The sequence below is a fragment of the Rousettus aegyptiacus genome, unplaced genomic scaffold (assembly GCF_014176215.1).
Source record: "Rousettus aegyptiacus isolate mRouAeg1 unplaced genomic scaffold, mRouAeg1.p scaffold_m13_p_6, whole genome shotgun sequence".
NCBI classification, from domain to species: domain Eukaryota; kingdom Metazoa; phylum Chordata; class Mammalia; order Chiroptera; family Pteropodidae; genus Rousettus; species Rousettus aegyptiacus.
In genome coordinates, this window is record NW_023416309.1 from 46,658,587 (window position 1) to 46,680,292 (window position 21,706).

The following is a 21,706-nucleotide window of genomic DNA, read 5'->3' on the forward strand; positions in this document are numbered from 1 at the left end:
CTTTGGTGCTGTGAATCACCGTGTGGTGATACCATGGACGACCCAAACGTGGGATGCCGCCGGCACGGACCCAGTCATCTCAAAAGGAATCCAGCCCAGAGGCCTAGCTAGTGGTCATCTGTAGTCCTATTGTTACCAAGAAGACAGCACTATCAAAAAAAGTGGTGATCTCACTCTACTCCCTGAAAAAGAGAAGACTCAGGGGTGAACGTCGGTGGGGACATGTCGGCCGCGTCAGCCCCGGGGAACGAGGGCACCTGGGCTCCAGGCCCTGCTCTGCCCCCTCTAGCCATGTGAGTTGGGTTGATTCACGTGTCATACCAGCATCCTTGGGCTTCATTTCTTTTCTCTGTGGATGGATGGAGTTGGTTAAACGAAATGGTCTCTGAGGCCTCTTCTTCCTCTTATCGGTTGTGATAATTAGCTAGAGTTTGAACTTTAGCCCCAGTTATGACTGTAGTATCATCAACGTCGTCTTGTAACCTGGCGTTTAGAGGCTGTTCCCTGAGGTTCACATCCTGACCTAGCTTCTGAGGGTGTTCCAGTAGAGTTGAGAATTTGTGATTAGAAGCTCAGCTCCCAGGAGATGACGGAAGGGCAGGACCCAGCAAAAACCTCGTCCCGCACATTGTTGTTTATTTGGTTTGCTCACACTGTGGAGGTGACCACGCTGGCCTGGAAAGGGACCTGAGTTGACCTGGAAGTGAATTTCCGTTCCCGACTGGTTATCTCGGAAGGTGTGGTGCCCACACGACCGGGCGGCTCTGTCTAGGCACTGGTGCTCTCTGGGCTGCGGTTCTTGGCTTCTGTTTCTGGCCGGCTGAGCATCATCAGGGCAAAGGTCGATGCGAGTCCGCGCACATTCACACCGCTGAACTTCAGCCGCGTCCTTGTTGTTATTCCACAGCCCTGGACGTGTGTCGTTGACCACGTATCCGGTTGACCAAGCCACTGTCATAACTCTCTGTTCCCCCCAAGTTCCCATCCCCGTCCCTGCTCTCTCCCCTCTCGCCAGATGTCCACCCTTATTTACATCTCTGTGTTTTCCGTCATTCATCTCTATCCGTCTCCGAAGATTTGTCTCTCTGCCTTGGCAGAGCTCACTTGCCATCGGCCCTGACGATGACAATGAGGATGACGATGGTAGTGATAGTAATGGAAGCGATAATGGTGAGATGAGTCGTAGGGAGCAGTGAATGCTTACTGTGTGCCAGGAGCTGGGCAGGACAGTTCGTGCACTCCCTGTCATTTAACTCTCAGAACAAGCCTCTGCTATAACAACGGAGGAGGACCCGGAGGCTTAGAGAGGATAAGTATTTCCCCAGTCCCCAGCTTACGGAGTGGCAAGCTGGAATTTATACCCAGGTTCATGCTAACTCTGAAACCTGAGCTCTCAGCCTCTGGGCAGCGCTCCTTCCCGGCCCCACCCCCCACCTGCGAGGCAGAGCACCCAGCTCGCTGATGTGGCTGCTGCTTCGTGCGGCTGAACTGATTTTAACTCATTCTGTTCTGAATCCTGGCGGCAGTGAGATCATCTCCAAGGGTGTGAGCAACAAACATCACTCCCTCTGTAGAGGTCTGTTTTCTGAAAGGGAAGGGTATGCCGTGATCGTCTCCCTTCTCATAAACTTCCAGACAGCGCCACACCCTTTCACAGGCACAGCGCCTAACTGTGCGGAGCATTCTGACTCTCCGCTTATCTGATCCCACATCCACCTTCGTCCTATAAGTGAGAAAAGAGCGTGACTTCTCTTTTTATAAACGAGGACACTGAGGCTCTGAGGGGTAAAGTCTTTTGCCCACTGTTGACACAGCCGAAAGGCAGCAAGTTAGGACTCGGACCCAGGATGCGGAATTCCTACCCCCAGTTCATCCGAGGCAACTCTCAGCCCAACAGGCACTCACTGTGTGCTCTCCTGTCCTCCAAGTGAAAGAAAACTCAGAACCCATGTATCTTTAATAAAGATCCTTTTCTCCTAGGGAGTTCACTAATGCCTCCCAAAAAGCCAGTTGTTAGTACAGGAAAAGGGCCTGGTAGCTGTTGAAAAATGGAAGGTGTCTCAGTGGTTTAGAAACTGCCCCCTGGTGAGGGCCGGGCCATTGTATTCACCCCACAGCTCACCCTGCAGCTGCCTTCCAGCCGGCAGCTGAGGCATTTTCGCATCTGTAGATGGATTAATAAGCCCAGAACATTTGCACGCCTTTGTTCAAAGTTCAGGGACAGCCTTTGAATTGGCCTTTTTTTTTTTTTTTTCATTTGTTTCATTTCTCTAAAACGTCTGAGGCTCACACCACTTCCTCCTGTGCCTTGCTGTCGTGCTTACTTACCTCTGTCGGAATACTCATTGCTCTCTGGGCTGGTCTGCCTCCTCTCGGGAGGGGATCTCTTTTCCCATCTCTGTGTCCCCACACCTGGCACGTAACAGATGCTCCGTGCATGTGGGCTGAGTGCGCAGACTCGCGGATGCCCCCTCGGTCCCTGTGACAGAGTCCGTGCAGAACAGAGGCTCCGTGGCCTCTGCCTGTGTCTTCGGAACAGGACGGATTACGTCACAAAAATCGTGCTGAATTTCTAGCACCCTGACTCAAACCCAGGAAGGGCACTGCCTCACTCACTCCTTGTGCCCAAATACTAATCCATCACTGCATCCTGCTTGGGACTCCGAATGAAATGTGAAAGAGCTTTGGGACAAACAATGAGCATTGTCAAGGGGGACAGCTGTTGCTCTCTCCCTCCCGGTGGATACAATGTGTTGCACATCCTTTTGCCGTTCTGGAATTAAACCATTAGAAACAGTTTTCATCTGAGTCTCCTATATATCCTGGCATTATAAATGCAACTAGTTCTCTTTTATTCATATTTTATTTTTAAAGCTCTTGAGAGAAGTGCTGCTTTAATGAGGGAAAGAAAAAAAAAACTTTCTAAGCAAGCAGGAAACCCACATTTTTTTAACGTAATAATTTTCACTGTGAATTCTTCGTCACCATTAATGGCTCAGAAAGGAAACGTCCGCCCTGGGGGCAGAGAGCCTCGTGGAGGCCTGGACCAGCCAGCGTGGCTGTGCGGTCTTTCTCCTGCGAGTCGTGTGACTGTGTGGTAGCTTTTCTAGCTCTGTGCCAGATGCCCAGTTTACGTAACTCACCGTGCTGCTCTCCGTCCTCCGGGGTTCGACTACATGGCTGTAAACAGTGTCACTGCACAAGGTTTAGGAGAAGAGGGGACATAGCAGGTGCTGGCTGTCACCTCTGCAGCGTACAGAGGTCCAGTGCCCGGGGAGTGCCTGGCAAGTCAGAGGTAGTCAGTATCTCTCTGAACGGAGGGGAGGACCACAGGTAGAGATAAGTTGGTGATGAAATAGTTCTAGGACTTAGGGTTTTTGGAGACAGGGCTATTTTGTCAGTTGTTAGAAGCTGTTTTGAATGATCTGAGTTCTCACTAAGGTTTTGCTGTTACCCAGCTATGCAGCTTTGGGTGCGTCACTTTCTCTCTTCTTTTAATGAGGGGAGTGGATGAGCCGATCCCTCAGGATGTGCGATTCTAAGCTTTCCCAGGGTGTCATCGCTCTGGCTGGGTAAAGAAAGCTGACTTTGAAAAAGAAGAGACCTCTGGGTTTCCCTGGATCCTGGCGAAGTTCCCAGAGGGTCTTCAGATGCCTGGTCACATGGTCTTTGTTCTCCAGGACCTCTGAGGACATGAGTTCATGCCGACAAGATCCAGCCAATGTCCCCACACCCGACACTGCCTCTCTGTGTGGAAGCCTCTTTTAGATCTAATTTTCTTGGCGGAGTGTATTAGTTTCCTATTTGCTTCTATAACATAGTACCACGAATGTAGTGGCTTACACCAATACACATTTCTTATCTTACAGTTCTGGAGGTCTGAAGTACAAAATCCATCTCCCAGGGCCGAAGTCAAGGTGTCCCCAGGTCCAGTTCCTTCCTTCCTCCATCTTCAAAACCAGCAGCATAGCATCTTCTCTCCTCTCTAGCCTCTGCTTCCATCCTTCCATCGCTCTGGCTCTGATCCTCCTGCTTCCATTTTATGAGGACCCTTGTCATTACGTTGGGCCTGCCCAGATAATCCAGGATTGTCTCTCCATCTGATAACCCTTAACTTCATCACATCTGCAAAATCCCCTTTGTCATGTAAAATAACAGTCACAGGTTCTGGGGATTAGGATGCGGATATCTTCCGGAGTCATTATTCAACCCACCACAGGGATTAATCATCAATCTCTAAAGGGAGACAGGGAGAAGAGTGTGTTGGAACTCCTGCTTTGGAATGGGGAGTTACAGACATTCCCCCCCCGGACAGAGGATTCTGCAGCTGACTGCAGTTTAAGCTGTATCCAACAGCAAAATCTATTTGCTTTCTAGGCAATAGTTAATTCTCCTTTTTGGATTGTTCGAGGGCCTTTATTTGTAGAAATGTGTGCTCTCAAAAGGTGACCACATCTCCTTAAAGCCACCTGGTCCTGATGAGCTACGCCCATTATTTTTCTTCTCCATTCTGGTCGTCATGGCCGTTACTGAGTGCCCACTGAGTGCAAGGCAGTGTGCCAGGGAAATATGACAATCTCCAAGACATGTTCCTTTCAATCGTGGAGCCGATGTCTAGTGGAAGGAGAAAGGAACATAAGCTGTTCTTTTTATCACAAGGCAGGATGTGCTAAGTGAGGTAATGGTTATAAACCACGGTAGTGGGAAGACACATCAGTTCTATTCCCTAGGGGCGTCCGTGCATACACCCCGATTTTTTGGCTCAAAAATATGATTGCTATATGCACCTCAATTTTAAATGATTAACTCTTGTGGGCTAAGAATTTTAGGGCTTTTGAAAGATAGGATGAGGGGTCTTTTCTTCTTTATCTAAAGGTCTTTGGTTCAAAAGAGGTGTCTAGCTCGGGTGATTCATGTGAAATCACTTCTACTCAAGGTTCATTAGAACTGGGGACAATAAGAATTTGCCAGGCACAGCAGAAATTGGGAAGAAAATAGTCTTATTTTTTCATGCTGGATCTGAATGGATAATCTGGAACCTGGGCTGTACCTGAACAACACGTGTTTCCCATGGCCGACCTACAAATACCCAGCGGGGCTGGCCTTTCTAGTTGGAAAGACAGCCTCTCCTCACGTGTCCTTTCAGAGGTGAAGGGGACTCTCCAGCAAGAGCTCCCTCCAGCCCAGGACACAGTTTCAGAACATACAGCTGACTTCTCCTGGAAAAACAAAACCAACCTCTTCTCACTCCGATCATAGAAACCAAGTTGGCACCTCATTATCGCCTTGTTAGCAAGAACAGGCTGTGTCGAGGACAAACCTGGTCAGAAGGGTTGGCCCTGTGTGGGCAGGGTTTTGAGTTAAGCTTAATTGCTTTTCTAAAGCTCCGCTACTTAATAGTGCATGAGTAGAGATACATCATCAGACTCTTGTCCATCCTCCTCTTCCTGCCGTATTCTCGCCTCCATAGACCATTAGCGCCTCTCCAACTCAGCTGCTGCTGCCATGATTTGTGCCTGGGCCCCACTGGGCCACCAAGGCTTTGCTACAACTGGCACACAACTACCCAGAGGAGAATAGGTCTGTAACCGGCGTTAGCCTTGATTCTCCTCGGCACCCTCAACATCTTAAAATTCAGCCACCTCATTCTACCCGTGGAGTACAGCAGGGCTGCTGGCTGGGTGAAGGGTAGTGTCTCTTTCAGGACTTATAGCAAATTCTTGATTTCTCACAGAATGGGAAATCGTAACCCAGAGTCATGTTTCTGTCTCTGAACTATATTTTGTAGTTGTATTTGAACATGAGGGTGCCCGATGTTCTGAGAACTCACTTCAAACAAAACAGCGAGGCAGCCCATGAGACGTACTCAGGGAGGGCTCAGAAGCTGCATGCTTAGCCACCTGTGCCTTTTCTCTTCTTTTTCAAGGCCTAGCTGGCATTCAAATCCCACGTCTGTACTCACCAACCAACCGCGAGTGTTCGTAAGTAGGTCACCTAACCTCTCTGGGCTTTAGATTCTCGCCCTGCAAAATTAGGGTGAAAACTTCCTGCCCCATAGGACGCATGGAGCGATCGACTGAGATAATGTAGGCTACGCACGCGATGCTTAGCGTCATGGGCAGTGTGAGACTCTCCCATTCGCCTCCCTCCCCATGACGCGTCGCCTCCTCCCTGCCTCCCACTCGTCTCAGCCCAGTGCAAAGCACCAGCACAAGCGGAAGCTCGCTTTCCTCAAGTGGCTCAAAAGTGGGAGAGATGCGACATGCCGCCTACTTCCGTGTCTTCCCCCTTTTTCTTCCCGAACCGTGTCTGCCCCCAGCCTCTCTCCTTGTTCCATCGTCATCAGACTTTTACCGTACAGAGCCTATGACAGTGAAGACCTAGTCTACAGTGTCCCGGCTTTGCAGTGTCTTAACTTACACTTCCCTTGGCGTGCTGAACGTGTAGCCTTGGTTGCCCATGGCAATCTCAGTTTCAGATGCTTAGTTCCATCCTCCCCATTCGGAAGTCTTGGGAATTTCAGTTTATCAACATCCCAAACACATTTCCTGATTACACCTACTCCCCAGAAGAGGTGTTTAAGACCCAGGAAATATGGTCTTACAAAGGAGCCCTAACTGTGGTAACCACACGTACCTTAGACTGTCTCAGAAAGTCTGTCCCCTTTCCGGATGACGCTTCCTCATTTTTGGTCCAGAAAACACCATAACCAACTAACAGCGGTCACGAGCAAGGCACATGTCAGACAGAACGCCCCTGTGGTAAGGGTCTGTGAGCACCTCCCACCACCTAAGACGTCAGATTCAGATTCTCTTGTAATCTTTACACTAGTTGTGTTTTGAGAGCGGACTGAGGGAAGCATGATTCTTGCTGCTTTGGGATGTGAAATGAGTCCGGACAGGGGAGAAAATGTGTTCGGCACAAATATTCACACAATTTGTTCTGTATGCAATTCTGAAGCCCCCTTTTCCCCCTTGACATTAGAGGATGTGGATTTTCTCGTGTCGCTAAGTATTTCTGTTGTTGTTGTTAATATCGACCATGCCAAACTCAGGGGAGTGTCGACCGTTGGCAGTGATGGGGGTTAGGGCTGGGTGGGGGAGCAGATACCCGAGGAACAGTTAGTGCGTTGGGATGTTTCCCGTCTCAAGCTTGGTGCCGGTTACACTTTTTTGAACGTCTTAAACACTGCACAGTGAAGTAGAAATTTAAACACCAGTCGTAAATTTCTACTTAACATTTCATTCTGAACATATATCATAATTTACTCCCCTCCCCTCTGTGATGGGGTATTTGTAGTTCTCAACTATGGACTCTTAAATAATGTAGTATTATTATTAACGATCTTTGGTATCAAGTTTTATCCGAATTTTAGTTCACTTTCTTAAAATAGATGTATAGAACTGAATTATTGGGCCAAGGCATGTGGCTGTCATGAGTGCATATTTTGCCTAACGAACAAAGCCATGTGAGTTTAGATGGTCATCGACGTGTCCATTCCGGTTTACCTCACACCAGCACTAAGCGCTATTATTTTTTTAAAATGCCACTTTGCCGGGCAAGTATTTGTTTCTTGTGGTTTTAGCTTGTATCTCTCTGATTACCAGTGAGAGTGAACATTCTGTCATATGATAACTTTTCCGCTGGATTTTTTAAGTTGACGTGTATGTGCGAGCTCAGGATTTTGCAGATTATACGTGGGGCCTGTGTCGGAGGGTCTTGTTTACCTGGTTAGCCTGGGGGACCACAGATAAGCACAGAAAGAACACCTGCCCACCTCTGTGAAAAGCAGCTGTGCATCTCAACCTCTGTCTTCCCGCAGTGCCGCCAAGCTCCTGGACAAGAACCCATTCTCCGTCAGTAACCCGAACCCTCTGCTTCCTTCGCCCGCCAGTCTCCAGCTGGCTCAACTGCAAGCCCAGCTCACCCTCCACCGGCTGAAGTTGGCACAGACAGCTGTCACCAACAACACTGCGGCCGCCACGGTTCTGAACCAAGTCCTCTCCAAAGTGGCCATGTCCCAGCCGCTGTTCAACCAACTGAGGCATCCGTCCGTGATCAGCGCCGCTCACAGCCATACCGGGGTGCCCCAGCATGCTGCAAGTGTGCCCAGTGCCCGGTTTCCTTCCAGTACAATTGCCTTCTCTCCCCCCGGCCAGACGCGAGGCCCAGGACCCTCTGTGAGCCTTCCCAGCCAGCCCCCCAATGCCATGGTGATGCATCCTTTCAGCGGGGTCATGCCTCAGACCCCTGCCCAGCCGGCCGTCCTCTTGGGGATTAGCAAGACTGGGCCAGCTTCTGCTGCGGCAGGATTCTACGAGTACGGCAAAGCCACCTCCGGCCAGGCCTATGGCTCCGAAACAGACGGTCAGCCCATCTTCCTGCCAGCCTCGGCCTCTACCTCAGGCAGCGTGACCTATGAAGGGCACTACAGCCACTCAGGGCAAGATGGCCAAGCTGCCTTTCCTAAGGACTACTACGGACCCAACTCCCAAGGGGCGAACGTGGCAGGCGGGTTTGTGGCTGAGCAGGTGGGGAGCCTAAAAGGCGAGGGGGGTCCACTGCTTCAGGGCCCGAACAGCCAGTGGGAGAGCCCCCATGGGTTCTCTGGCCAGAGCAAGCCCGATCTCACAGCCAGCCCCAACCTGTGGCCTCCCCACACCAGCCAGTCCTACGAGCTGTATGACCCTGAGGAGCCGACCCCAGACAGGACCCCTCCTTCCTTCGGGGGTCGGCTGAACAACAGCAAGCAGGGTTTCAGCGGGGCAAGGCGGCGGGCCAAGGAGGAGCCCGCGATGCTGTCCGTGCGGCCCCTGCAGGCTCAAGAGCTGAATGACCTTCACGGGGTGGCCCCCCTCCACCTGCCACACATCTGTAGCATCTGTGACAAGAAGGTGTTTGATTTGAAGGTGAGTCCCTTAAGACGGGCTGGGAGCTATAGCCAAGCCCAGGTGGGCTCACCACCACCACCCAGCTCTCGCTGTTTATGGGTGAGGAACTGGTACATTTGGGGACTGGGTAAAAAATGTCATTGCCATCAGTACTCTCGATTAAAATAGGTATTAGGACTAATAGGAATTTCGGAAATGTACCAGGGCCAGTCCCTTGCTTTAAAACAAGTAAGAGATTCTTACCCATGTCTACAGCTGAGAAAGCTCCTCTGAGTGAGGGGATCAAGTGGCCCTGCCCAGGTTTACGAGAAGGGACTTGGGAATTAGGGTCCCCCACCTCCTTGATGGAGGTTTTTCCTCTGAGCTACGCCTAAATGTTACTGCTCCTGGCATTGTACTGAGAGCAGAATTTTGGGTCGGGGCAAGAGAATTTCTCACGTGGGACCTAGACAGATTATCATAGAGGACCTCAGCTTCCCCAACTGCATAATGGAGGTAAGAACCTCATGACCCTTTCCGGTGGTTGTAAATTGCTTCGGGCTCCAGCAAACAAAGGTCCGTTATAGTATAAATTTCCCCTCAAAATGTATTGATGATGCAATGAAATATTTGAAAGCAATGATAATTATAATAGCTAACATATATTAAACCTTTTCTGTGTACCAGCAGTAACTCTTCAAGGTTGATACTATTATTATTCTCATATGTGAAACCTGAGGCCCAGAGAGGTAAAACGACTTGTCCAGGGCCCCTAGCTAGAAAGGGCAGGGTGGAGATTTGAATGTGGGTCTGGCCCTCCCAGAGCCTGCGTCTCCTAGCCTCAGGCTACACTGGCTCCTGTCTCTTCTCCCATTTGCATTTCATAATCATCCCTCTTGAGTGTGAGTCACGCCACACTGTCATTCCCCCTCTGCTTGGGTGCGTGCTGCAAGTGTGTCCCTGTCACTTAGCTGGGGCACACCCTCTCACCTCCAGTCTCCAGAAGGGGCTGCTGACATGGGAGGTGGTGGAGCACTTTGTCTCTCCTAAGCCTTTCCTTAAGGCTTTGCAACTCACTGTGAGTCCACCTGTCAGATTCTTCCAGTTGGAAATGGCAATGAGCTGGAGGTGAGGTGGGACTAAGGGGGTCCACCGAGAGGAGAAAAAGGGATCAGGTGTGTGAATCTGGGATCCTGTCCAAGAAGGACACGGCTGTGTAGGAATGAGGGCTGGACGGAAGGCCGGGTTGGGGCAGGAACCTTGGAGGGAGAGCGGAGGGGAGATGTGTCTGCAGGGTTGGTCCAACCTCTGGGCACTCTAAGCTCCCTGTCTGGCCAAGGGAGCCTGCACGCATCCCCTGCGGATTCCATCATCTTTCTTTCCTTCTGGCCCAGGACTGGGAGCTGCACGTGAAAGGGAAACTACATGCTCAGAAATGCTTGGTCTTCTCTGAAAAGTAAGTGCCGTCCAGGAGAACAGGTTCGTGCACGCGCTCAACAAATGTTCGTTGAGCACCTACTGTGTGCTGTGCTGTTCTAGGTGCTGAGGAAATGGAACAACACAGGCAATGTCTCTGTCTCCAAGGAGCATACACTTAACGGCGGGGGCGGGCGGGGGGGAGTGTCAGATGATCACAAAATAAACAGTGAATTATATATCGCATGTCTGGTGGTAAATGCTAAGCAAAAAATAACGTCAGGGCAGGGGCAGGAAGAGGGGGGTATGTGTGTGCGCGCATGTGTGCGCACATGAATACACATTCGCTCACAGGCTGGCCCTTGCATTTTTGGGGGCACTCGCTGAGGACACCTCAGGAGAGGATGGAGTGAGACCGTGGCTGTCTGGGGGACGTGCACTCCCAGCGGAGGCAGAGGGGACAGCAAGTTTGATGGCCCTGGGATGCGGGGGCAGCATCACTATGACCAGAGCCCTGTGCTGGGGGAGGGAGCGGTCAGGGAAGTGCCAGTGTGTTGGGTCGTGAAAACTTCTGTTTTTGCTCTGAGTGTGACTGGAGTGTGGGAGGGACGGGCAAAGGAGGGACATGCTCTGGTTCCGCGTGCTGAGAACAGATGGCGGGGGCGATGGCAGACACCGGAGACCAGTGCGGAGGACGCCGCAGTGTTTTGAAAGGAGCCCATTCAGAAGGCCTCCCTTAGTCACAGTGGCCAAAAGGTGGAAGCAACCCAAATGTCCACAGCAGATGAGTCGGTAAACAAAGCATGGGCCATACGCACGGTGGACTGTAATTCAGCATCAGAAGGAAGGCATTTATGTGCTCACTTGGGTAGCACATGCACTGAAAAAGGAAGGAATTTCTGACACATACTACAACGTGGGTGAACCTTGAGGACATCACGCTAAGTGAAACGAGCCAGGCACAAAAGGACAAAAACCGTGTGATTCCACATAAAGGCCCTACCTGAAGTCGTCAGAGTCATCGAGACAGAGAGTAGAATGGCGGTTGCCAGGGGCGGGGGGAGGGAGCCACGGGGGATTAGTGTTTACTGGGTAGAGTTTCAGTTTTGCAAGATGAAAAGAATTCTGGAGATGGATGGCGGAGGTGGTTGCAAAACAGGGGGAGTGTGCTTAGTGCCCCTGAACTTAAAAATGGTTAAGCTGGTAAATTTCACATCACATGGATTTTACCACAATGTAAAGAAATGACTTCTAAAAGGTCTTTCTCCTCTGGCTCTCTACTTTTGTGTGTGTGTGTGTGTGTGTGCGTGCTAAAATTCACATGAGGCCCACCATTTGAACCATTTTAAAGTGCACAACTCAGTGGTATTTCGCACGTTCCCAAGGTTGTGCAAATGTTCCCAGTATCTAGTTCCAGAACATTTTCATTGCCCTCAGGTGAAACCCCATACCCCTCAGCAGTCACTCCCTGGTCCTCCTTCCCCGAGCCCCTGACAACCTCTAATCTGCTTTCTATCTCTATAGATTTTCCTCTGGGCATTTCATGTATAACATGTGGCCTTTTGTGACCGGCTTTTTTCACTTAGCATAATATTTTCGGGTTCATTCACATTACAGCATATACCGCCTTTTTAGGGCTGAAGAATATTCACATACGTGTATATATATGTGTCACATTTTGTTTATAAATAAATCCTTTGATCTATATTTGGAGCGTTTCTCTCTTTTGGCTATTGCGAGTAGTGCTGCTATGAACATTCGTGCACATGTTTTTGTTTGAACGTCTATTTTCAACTATTTTGGGTCTGCGCCTAGGAGTGGAGTTTCTGGGTCAGATGGGAATTCTTTATTTAACTTACTGAGTAACCGGTTCCCCCTTTTTCACCCCTCTGCAGTGCTGGTGTCCGGTGTATACTCGGTCCCACAGAGGGATCTCTGTGTGCCTCTCCCAACAGCACAGCTGTTTATAACCCTGCCGGGAACGAAGGTGAGCATGGGCCTGCGGGTCAGCAGCACGGACCCGGAATCATCTTCCCCAAGGCTAATTGTGCCACATCTTTAATAACCAGACTTCCATTATGTGGCCTCCTTATGCGTCTATAAAGCATACAGATCCCAGGATGCTAAAATGCATTAGGCCTGCTGTCTGGGGCCTTCAACATTTTCTGACATATTTTAGACATAAAGCTTTGCTGGTCATCAACGTGCCCAGAGATATAATCATACCAGTCACCCAACGATACGTTAAGAGGGAATTTTCATTTCCCCCCTCCCACTTAGGTCCTAATAGTGACTTTTGACGGTAAAGTAAATAACTAGGTTTTCATCCGGTTTTGTGTAATTTATCGTTTAGATTATGCCTCAAATCTTGGAGCATCGTATGTAGCCATTCCAGCAAGGTCATTTACTCAGTCAAATCCCGCATTTCCTTCAGCTTCCCCGGGGACAAATGTGAGTATGGAAGCATTTTCTCCATTGTCATTGTTGTCATCGAGGCACTTGTGTCACCTGCGGTGCCCGAGTGTTATCAGGTACAGAAGAGCTGACAAGAAGCTGGTGGCGGTATGGCTTTGTGCAGAGCAGGAAAACATGCCCCTGGAAAGAGGTTGAGACTTGTGTCCTTCAGTCCAGCAAGTATCGAAACACACAGATGTAAAAAGGCCAACCAATTCTTAAAATCGAAGGCACTCAGAGACTATAGCACACGGCACTGTTTTAGGAAAAAAGCTAAGTTTGTATGCGTGTGTTTTTAAGACGTTGACAGTTTACCAAAGTGGATCGTTTTTCATGAGTGGTAATTCTGAAACTTGAAGCAGAAAGGGAAAATCCGTTTGAAAGTAAAGACTTCGCATGGACGGCGTTTGCCGGCTCCTTGGGGAGATGGCTGCTTCTGTGTTCTTTGCTTTCAGTCCTCTCTCTCAATGACGTGCTCGTTGGTCCCCCAGAGCTCTAAAGCTTCATCCCTTCTTTCCCACGGATCATGACAACACTTTTTCTCTCTTCGGTTTCCCATGGCACGTAGCCTTGTGCCCCTAGGAGCCTCTCTCGTTCCCTGGGAACACATGAAAGGGGGTGGGAGACGCGGAACCGACTGTAAAACAAAATGCATTTGATGGAGGGCGTGTGTCTCTGTGCTTTTGCCTGTGCCTATGTGTGTTTTTTTTTTTTTTCAATGTGTGATGTGAACAGCTACAGCCTCTGTCTCTCTTTTCATGCAGCAAGCAAGTACACGTTCATGACAGGAGCCCCTCCACGTGCCGTCTCCTCCACATGTTGGGGCATTTGTGCAAAACTTAGGAAGGGTGAGATTGTAGGCCCTGGGGGATGAGCGAGTAGGGAGGGAGGCAAGGAGGTCCATGACAGGAAACGAAGCCTGCCTGGGCTGAGATTTCTGTTTGTTTGTATCTGTTCGTTTGTGATGTTTAATGGGGGAAGTGCTTCAAGAGAGAACCCCCAGCTATAAGCCCATGGTTTGAAGAAAGAGGATTTTGTGGTTTTCTTCTCTGTACTCTCCATGCTCGGAGCCACACCCACTCAGTGGCAACTTTAGGTCATTTCCAGGAGAGCAGGGTGGCTGGGTTCAGTGAGCCCTGTCATTCATCTTTGATTTCGTGACTTCTTGTCCCAATGGGGGTGGTGGCAGCTCCAGCACCACCCTCACCCCAGGGCCTCTTTCCCCACGCTGTGGACCATGGAGGCATCACTGTGCTCACAACCTCCTCTGAGACCCCAGCACTGAGGGTATGGGAACTGTCACCCAGATTGGGGAGGGTGGATTGGAAGGCAGGTGAGTCAGAGGTCTAGGTACAGGAAAGAGAGCTGGTGTCAACTGAGCCTCATTGCAAAGGGAAAGAGGCTGAGAAGTGTTAAGACAGGCCAGGGCAGGACAGCTCTGTGCGTGACCCCATGCCATCCTCTGGGGCTGACCAGTGACCCAGAGGCCTTTTCCTATGGTTGTGGAGCCAGGAGCCCTAAGTTCAAGTCCAAGTTCTGGAGCCAACTAGCTGTGTGGCCTCAGGCAAATCACCAAATCACTTTACTTCTCTGAGGCTCTGTTTCCTTAAACGGAGATAATACTCCCCTAATACATTGTATGACTTTTGAAGGTAGAGTTAAAGGAAGCGGCCCGGTGCTCACCTGGCTTGTGTAATTGATTGTTTCGATTATGCCTCAAACCTTGGCATATTATATGTGGCCATTCGAGCAGTCTCCTGACTCGGCGTCAGAGCTGGACAGCAGGAGCCAGGGGCAGGCCGGACCAGAGCTGTCCTGCTCTTGGAAGGATTGGATGAGTCCATGTCCACGATGACGATTCGTGCACCGTGCCGGGTGCGGAAGTAACAATGGCTGTTATTGAGTGATAACCCGCTGTGGGGAAAACTTCCTGTCTCAGGCCCGCTCTGCTCTGTCCGCTAGCCCCGTGACTTGGGCAGGTGTCAGTGTTAGCGTCCCTCGTGCACGAACCTGTCCAGGAATCCCTGTCGTCGTACCTGCCCCGCCGAGAGATGTCGCAAGGCTCCCATGAAAGCCCTTCCCTGTGGGGCAGGCATGAGCAGTCTGACCCGTGATCATTTGTTGGTAAAATTTCTCCCAAATGCCTAGTGATGGGGAGGTATCTGGCCTGAGCCTGAGTGGAAACAACACAAGAAACATTTTTCTTGCTGCAGCGGAGGCCAGCAGGAGGGAGGTGGAGAGCCCCAGACGCTGTAGGGGGATGATAACAATAGCAGACACTACATAGTGCTTAATGCGGCTGGTAAATGGAGGCAGGCCCAGGAGGCCTGGCTCTAGATGCCTCACTTTCAACCACTAAGCCCTGCTGCCCCTCTTGGAGGGTCTCTGAGTTGTCGTTCTTGCTGTGATTTTCTCTTTAATAAGTTCCCTCCCCTCCCCTACTCCCACTCCACAAGCTGCTTGGCAGGGTCTGAGGTGCCTTGCGGGTGCAGGGCCTTGGCCAGCCATCAGCCATGGAGCAAGGTACAGAGGCCAGTTAGACCCAGACTCAGATTCTTTGTTGCTGTGGCAGCATCTCCCAGGATGGACTCAGACATTTGGAGGGATGTTCTACAGACACAATGGAGGGGAAGTGGTATCATCTGACTGCTTTTATTGTTGTAAGTTCTGTGAGGTCTTGGTCAGATGAGCTTTCCCAAGGATATCTGGGGGACAAGGACAAAGCCTGCCCAGCCGTGCCTAATTAGTGGCTAAATGGTCACATCTTTCTGGTCCTCCTGTTTGCCATTTTTGTCAAATGGAATCGAATGTGGGTGTGTTTTTCTTTAGGAAAACCTGAAATACAAAAATATTGATATCTGAAGACAAGCTGAGAAATGAAGGGCTGATTAATCCACTACTAAGAGGTAACTTTACAAGCCTCTTTTATGTAGTAGAGGAGTCCCTTAGAGAATTTTTTTTTTCTGCCTATAATTACTGGCATCCAAAGGAGAGCGGATACATCAAGGGGTGGTGACTCTACTAGCAAAGGACACCTTGCCCAGTGAGCTGCTCATGTGTATACATTTTAATGCTTTTTCTGCTTCCAAAATTTTCGCTTTTTGTGAAAATTCAAACTGAGAAGACATATTTAATGGGAGATTGAAATTTCCCCATTATCTCCCTCTGGCCCCCATGAGACCCCACGAAAGCTTTGACACACTTTCCTCCAGAAGTGTTTCTGTGCTTGGGCTTTTTCTGTCCAATTTCACTTATGTACATCTTTTCAGAAACACATTTGTGGAGGGCCAGCCAAGACTCCGCCATTGTAGTATCACTATTGTTGGTGGAGCAGAGAGAGGACCCTGCTTCTAATGTGCCCCATTTTTAAGCAAGAGTACGCAGGGACCCAGCCCTCTGGGGGTGAGACTTCAGAAGGTCTCGGAACTGCTACACGATCTAAAATGATTGCAGATCCCATCTACCACCTCCACCAAGCCTGGGCTTGGCGGCTAAATTTACACTAGTCCCAACTCTGTGGGAGTGTGAGCCTTTTGTTTCCATGTTTACAATTGACAGAAATGGGACGCTGAATTGACAGTCGTGGGCTGTGTTTGTCCCCTCCTACCCTGGGATTCTGGGAGAGCATGCTCACGTTCACAGGCACTTGCTCCTTGGCTGACAGAGTCATCATAAACAGAGTAATCAGGTTTCTTGAACAGGCCCTGCAGGGCCTCCTCGTGCTGTAAATAGTTTTCTTGTGTCTGTTCAAGATGTACTTGGCCTGCTGACTGTCCCCATTGAACCGCCTTGAAGTTTTCACAGCCACTTGGGGGTTTATTTACTGTTGGCGCCGCAGGTGGGCCTCCCTGGCCTGGGACAATACACACTGTTTTTATGGTTTCTTCTCACCAGGACCCTGTGTACCAGGAAACTTGTATAAATAAGGAAACTGAGGCATAGAGAATCTTACATGTGTATGGAGGGCTACAGGTTTAAGCCATAGGTTGCCCCTTAGATTGCTGGCTGTTTCTAAAACAACCGTTCATCCACTCTGGCCTTCCAGGTTCGTGGTTCAGAGCACTGTGGTCTCTGGACTTGCAGAGAGCACAGAGTAGTAACGGACATGGTGAATACTTCCCACCCCTCCCGCACCAGCCCAGCTCTGTCCTCATTCCTGTCCCCTCCACGGGGGGGTGGGGGAGGGGTGGGGGGGGACCTCATGCATTTTTAAAGAGAGCAAAGAGCCAGGAATAGAAGATGTGGGAGGGTTTTGTTTTCTGGGGTTTTTTCCCTTTTCTTTGTAAAAATTGTTTATTTTTTCTTGTCGCAAACATAGTATACACTGTGTAACAAATTCAAACAGTAACAGAAACACAAAAAAATAGAAAATCGAACCCTGCAGAGAAAACCGACGGTAGATGTCTTTTGCTCTGTGTACCTCTAACTAGTGTACATGAGTATGTTTAATTATTAAAAGTATATATTTTTGCAAAAATCAGAGAACATCATATAATCTGTTGTACCACTTGCGTTTTTTCACTTAGCATAAGCTCACAATGCGTACCGTAATTGATTTCTAGACATCTTCATGCATCCAACATCTACCCTATGTATTTAGCACAATGTATCAAGTCTGTGATTATTCGATGTTTCAGCGAGACCTGAGTTGTAATCGCAAATCTACCACTACTTCATTGCCCACGGATTAAGTTCCTTCTTTCAGGCGTCAGTGATGCACCAGATGACCTCCGAGATTCCATGACTCTAAAGTTTACAGGCATATTAAAATTGCTCAGCAGTGGGAACCACCCCGAGGCCTGTAGGCAAGTCTGGCATCAATAAAAGTAGATTTACTCTAAGTCAAAGCTAATATGCTTTATAAAATATTTGAAAGCGTCAATAGATACCTCTGTGTCTGTCCTCTGAGATGCACACAGGAACCCACGCCCGTCTGCTATCCGCACGATAACGTTCAAAAGCAAGACTGTGGGGAATGAACATTTGCCTTGTGACTGTCATCAGGTGTCTTTAGCAGAGAACCAGCAGAGGCCCGCAGACTGTGTGCCAGATGAAATTAGGTCACACCTAAAGGAGATCAGGCTGGAGCACAGAAGTTTTTTATTAAAGACCGAATGAATCTATATTTGCAGCTCTAGAAAGCACTTTGAGAGACTTCTCTCACCCCGCAGGCCTATTGCCCTAAGCACTATTTTTATTGCAACCCTGGGTTATTTGAACTGGGCTGTTCTTTGAACTCATCTGCAAAGCCTGTTCCCACCTGCATCAGAGGGCATTGAAAGGTCTCAGAATCTCTCTACACAAGTCCGTTTGCTCCTTTCACATTTCCATCCATTTATAAAGAATTTGTGGATGAGTGGCGAGGTCTGGGACACAGCCGCATGAACTAGTAGAAGCATCTGGGTTTAAACAAGTGACCACAGCATGGGGAATGAGCAGCCTGGGCCCATGATTACATGGGGCTTATCCAGGCCTGAGCTGGCTTGAGGTGTCCTCCAGGCTGGGGAGGGATGACTGTCCCTTCAGGTTAGTAATAAGGGCTTTGGTTACAACCCCTGACACCTTAGCTCTGTTAGAGATTTGACCTTGGGCTGGGAAATTTCAAATGCACCTGTCACATGTGTGCCTCCCAGAAACTCGGCAGGCAGAGCAGTGGGTGAGATGTTAACGGGGCCCATCAACACCTCACACCAAAAATTCAAGTTGGCAAGGTCTTGTGATTCTCTCTGAGCCCATCTACTCCTCTGCCGCAGAGCACAGCTTTTAAAGCGTATTTTGGTAACTTTTAATTTTAATGTAATTCAGACTTACAGAGAAGTTGCAAGAAAGGTATAAGGAACATTCATATACCTTTTGGCCAGATTCATTATTCCTTTACATTTTGGCCCGTTTATCATTCTCTGTGTTTCTTTCTGTCTCTCCGTGTGCATCTCTCTCCCTCTATTGTCAAACTGTCCAACCATCTCTATCTGTCTGTCTAATCATCCACTCATCCGTCCATCTGCTCACCCATCTCTCTATTATCTATCTATCTAATTGTGTTTTTGCCTGTTTTTTTTTCTCGAACCATCGGAGACATCGCACCTTTTCACCCCTAACTATGTCAGTAGGAATTTCCTAAGAACCCAGACTTTCTCTTAAATGATCATAGTACAGTCACATCCCCCCACCCCCAGTCTAAGGTCCTCATAGAACATCCTTTAACTGTTGGAGGAAAGGAGACAAACATTTATCAGAGGCTGCTGGGTGCCAGGCATTGCACTCACACACTTTATATATATATATTGTGGCTTTTTTTTTTTTTTCTTCTAAACAGTTCCATGGAATCCATTTTTATTCTCCCTGTTTTATAGACAAGCAAACCCAGGCTTGGAGAAATTCGGTAACTTGCCCATGGTTAGTCACTGGGGAGCAGGTACAGATCCAAGTCTATCCGATGTCCCCGTTGCCCTGGCACATCCATGATGTGTGTCCGTCATCAGAGAGGCACCAGGCTCGTGTGTCCTTAGTTCATCTCAGCATATCACCTCAACCCTTCTAGGCAGTGTGGATGCAGAGTCATTCAGGGAGCGCCAGAGCTTATCAGCAAGGTCCTCACTGCTTGGGGCTTACCTTTAGTCCTGTAAAGATGCAACTGCCACCAGTACACACAGGTGTGTCTGAAAGATGAACATATGCATGCTGAAACAGACGATCACATAGGGAGGGACAAACATTACACTCATTGGGACCGGAGTGGGAAAGACACTGTTTATGTCCCACATCCTGGAAAGTTATCTTCATCCTGGATCTTAGCTTGGTAAGGCTTCTGGGCAGAGTGGAATTTTAGAACTTAGAGCTACATAGCATGGGTATTTTACATCTAGAAAGGACTTTAGACAATAGGCTACCTCCCTCATTCCGGACACTGAGAAACTAAGGCCCAGAAAGAAGAACTAGTTTGTCCTTGTCACCTACCTAATCAGTGGCCGAGATGGGACTTGAATCCAGGTCCTCTGTCTTCTAGGCTTGTTTTTTCCATTACATCAGAAAGTCCAATCTTTTTACAGCCCAAACCCCTTTTAATTATTTACCCCAAGCAGCCACTGTTCTGCATCCTGTGTTTGGAAAAACACCCAACCTGCCAAAGTACTTATATTAGTGAGTAATTAGCTAGTTACCCATTTTTATTGGTGAGAATTACAGACACACCAATCAGACTTGCTAATCAGCCTAAGATCTAACCAGGGTGAACATATTGATAGAATCAAGACTCAAAGTATGATCTCAACTCAGATTTTTTTTAAATGTCAAAAATAATGACCTTCCCTTGAATATTATTACCTCCAAAGACCCTTCAGGACTTATTAGAGAATTCAGGTTGGGAATAGCGTACAGTATCATGCTGCTGCTCGAAGGCACTCAGTGTGGTCTGTACCCCCAAGTGAACAAATTTTACTCTAGATGTCCCACTAAAAATGACATTATCCCTTCCTCTTACCTTTCCACTTTCCTCCCTCCCTCCTTTTCTTCCTCAGCATTCAGATCTCCCATAGGTTACAAGGCAAATGATAGCCATGTTTATATAAAATGTTCGAGAACAGGTTGGAGGGATTATACATATAAACCTATACCTTCTATGAATAATCAAATATGATTTCGAACCTGCTTGAGTTGAACAAAAAGGTATTTTAGATCAATGACAGAAAAGAATGCAGACTGAACTTTCCTAAATCAAATACTTGCAAAGAACATGCAGGCATACCTTGGAGAGATTGTGGGTTTTGTTCCAGACCACCACAATAAAGCGAATATTGCAATAAAGCGAGTCACATGAATTTTTTTGGTTTCCCAGTACATGTAAAACTTATGTTTACAGTATACCGTAGTCTATGAAGTGTGCAGTAGCATTATGTCTAAAAAACAGTGTATGTACCTTAATTTAAAAATACTTCATTGCTTAAAAAAATGCTATCATCAGAGCCTTCAGTGAGTCATAATCTTTTCGCTGGTGGAGCATCTGCCTTCACTTTGTCAAAGACACAGTATGTGCAAAGTGCAATAAAATGAGCCATGCCTGGAGCGCATAAAAAAAAAAACTTTCTAACTGGATGGGATATTTCATGTGCTCTGAAGCCGGACACAACACAAAGCAAAACCTGGACACAGCAACCCTTAGGATTTTCAGTTCTCAAGATTTTCATTTCCTGGCTTACTTAGACGATGATAAATGGGTTAACTGAAGAAGCTGCTCGTGGTCGCTGGAGCAAGTTGGCCTCCACAGCAATATCTGGCAGACCTGAGCCCATTTGTAGTTCCACTTGGGAAGCTCCTAATGAACATCATTAGCTGGAAAGAATACCAGAGGTCTTGTGATTATCTTAACAAGAGAATCCATAAAATCCAGCATCTATTTCTGATTTAAAGTCTTAGGAGAAAAAAATGCATGCATAGAACGTGTTTTGAATTTAAAATTTGAGTGAAAACCTTGAGACCTATTCATTCTAGGGCTTCTCTAACAAGGTCTGCAACGTGAACTCATCTCGCTCCTTGGTGACTGGCAGCTGTGAGTGTTTATTCTCCAGGAGGCATGTTCCACCGCCCCATAGCAGCTTTTGCTGCTCTCACACTTGAATAAAAGCCTCTTGAGTTGCTTTTTCAGTCTGGAGGAGACAATGAGAGAGGCATTGGCCCTCGTACCTACTCACTAGGCAACTGGACAGGCAAGGAGCAGAGCAGGAATCAGCCCAGAACCACTCTGTTGCCCAAGCATACATGAGCCCAGGCCAACCACAGCAAAGTCACATGTGGCATAAACGTGCCCCACTAAGAGGCGCCGAGCAGAGTGTCCAGCCTCAGCCCTCCTGCTGATGAACTCAGAGGACCAACCACGTTGCCTTGTCTCAGAGTTCAGCTGGGTCTCTGTTTTTATGTGGACCACTCATGTTAACATAAGGCACAGGCCCTGCTCCTGTCATCCCTGGAGG

General features: G+C 48.5%; 1 protein-coding gene across 2 annotated transcripts in view; it reads left to right on the plus strand.

The window, feature by feature from the left end:
- RBM20 (RNA binding motif protein 20) overlaps positions 1-21,706 on the plus strand; it is a 162,551-nt gene that overhangs the window by 104,330 nt on the left and 36,515 nt on the right. For both annotated transcript variants that reach the window (XM_016145713.2, XM_016145715.2), the window contains exons 2-5: positions 7,823-8,909; positions 10,265-10,326; positions 12,182-12,273; positions 12,640-12,737. In XM_016145713.2, the coding sequence (XP_016001199.2) occupies positions 7,823-8,909; positions 10,265-10,326; positions 12,182-12,273; positions 12,640-12,737 (1,339 nt within the window). The remainder of the gene's footprint in view (positions 1-7,822; positions 8,910-10,264; positions 10,327-12,181; positions 12,274-12,639; positions 12,738-21,706) is intronic.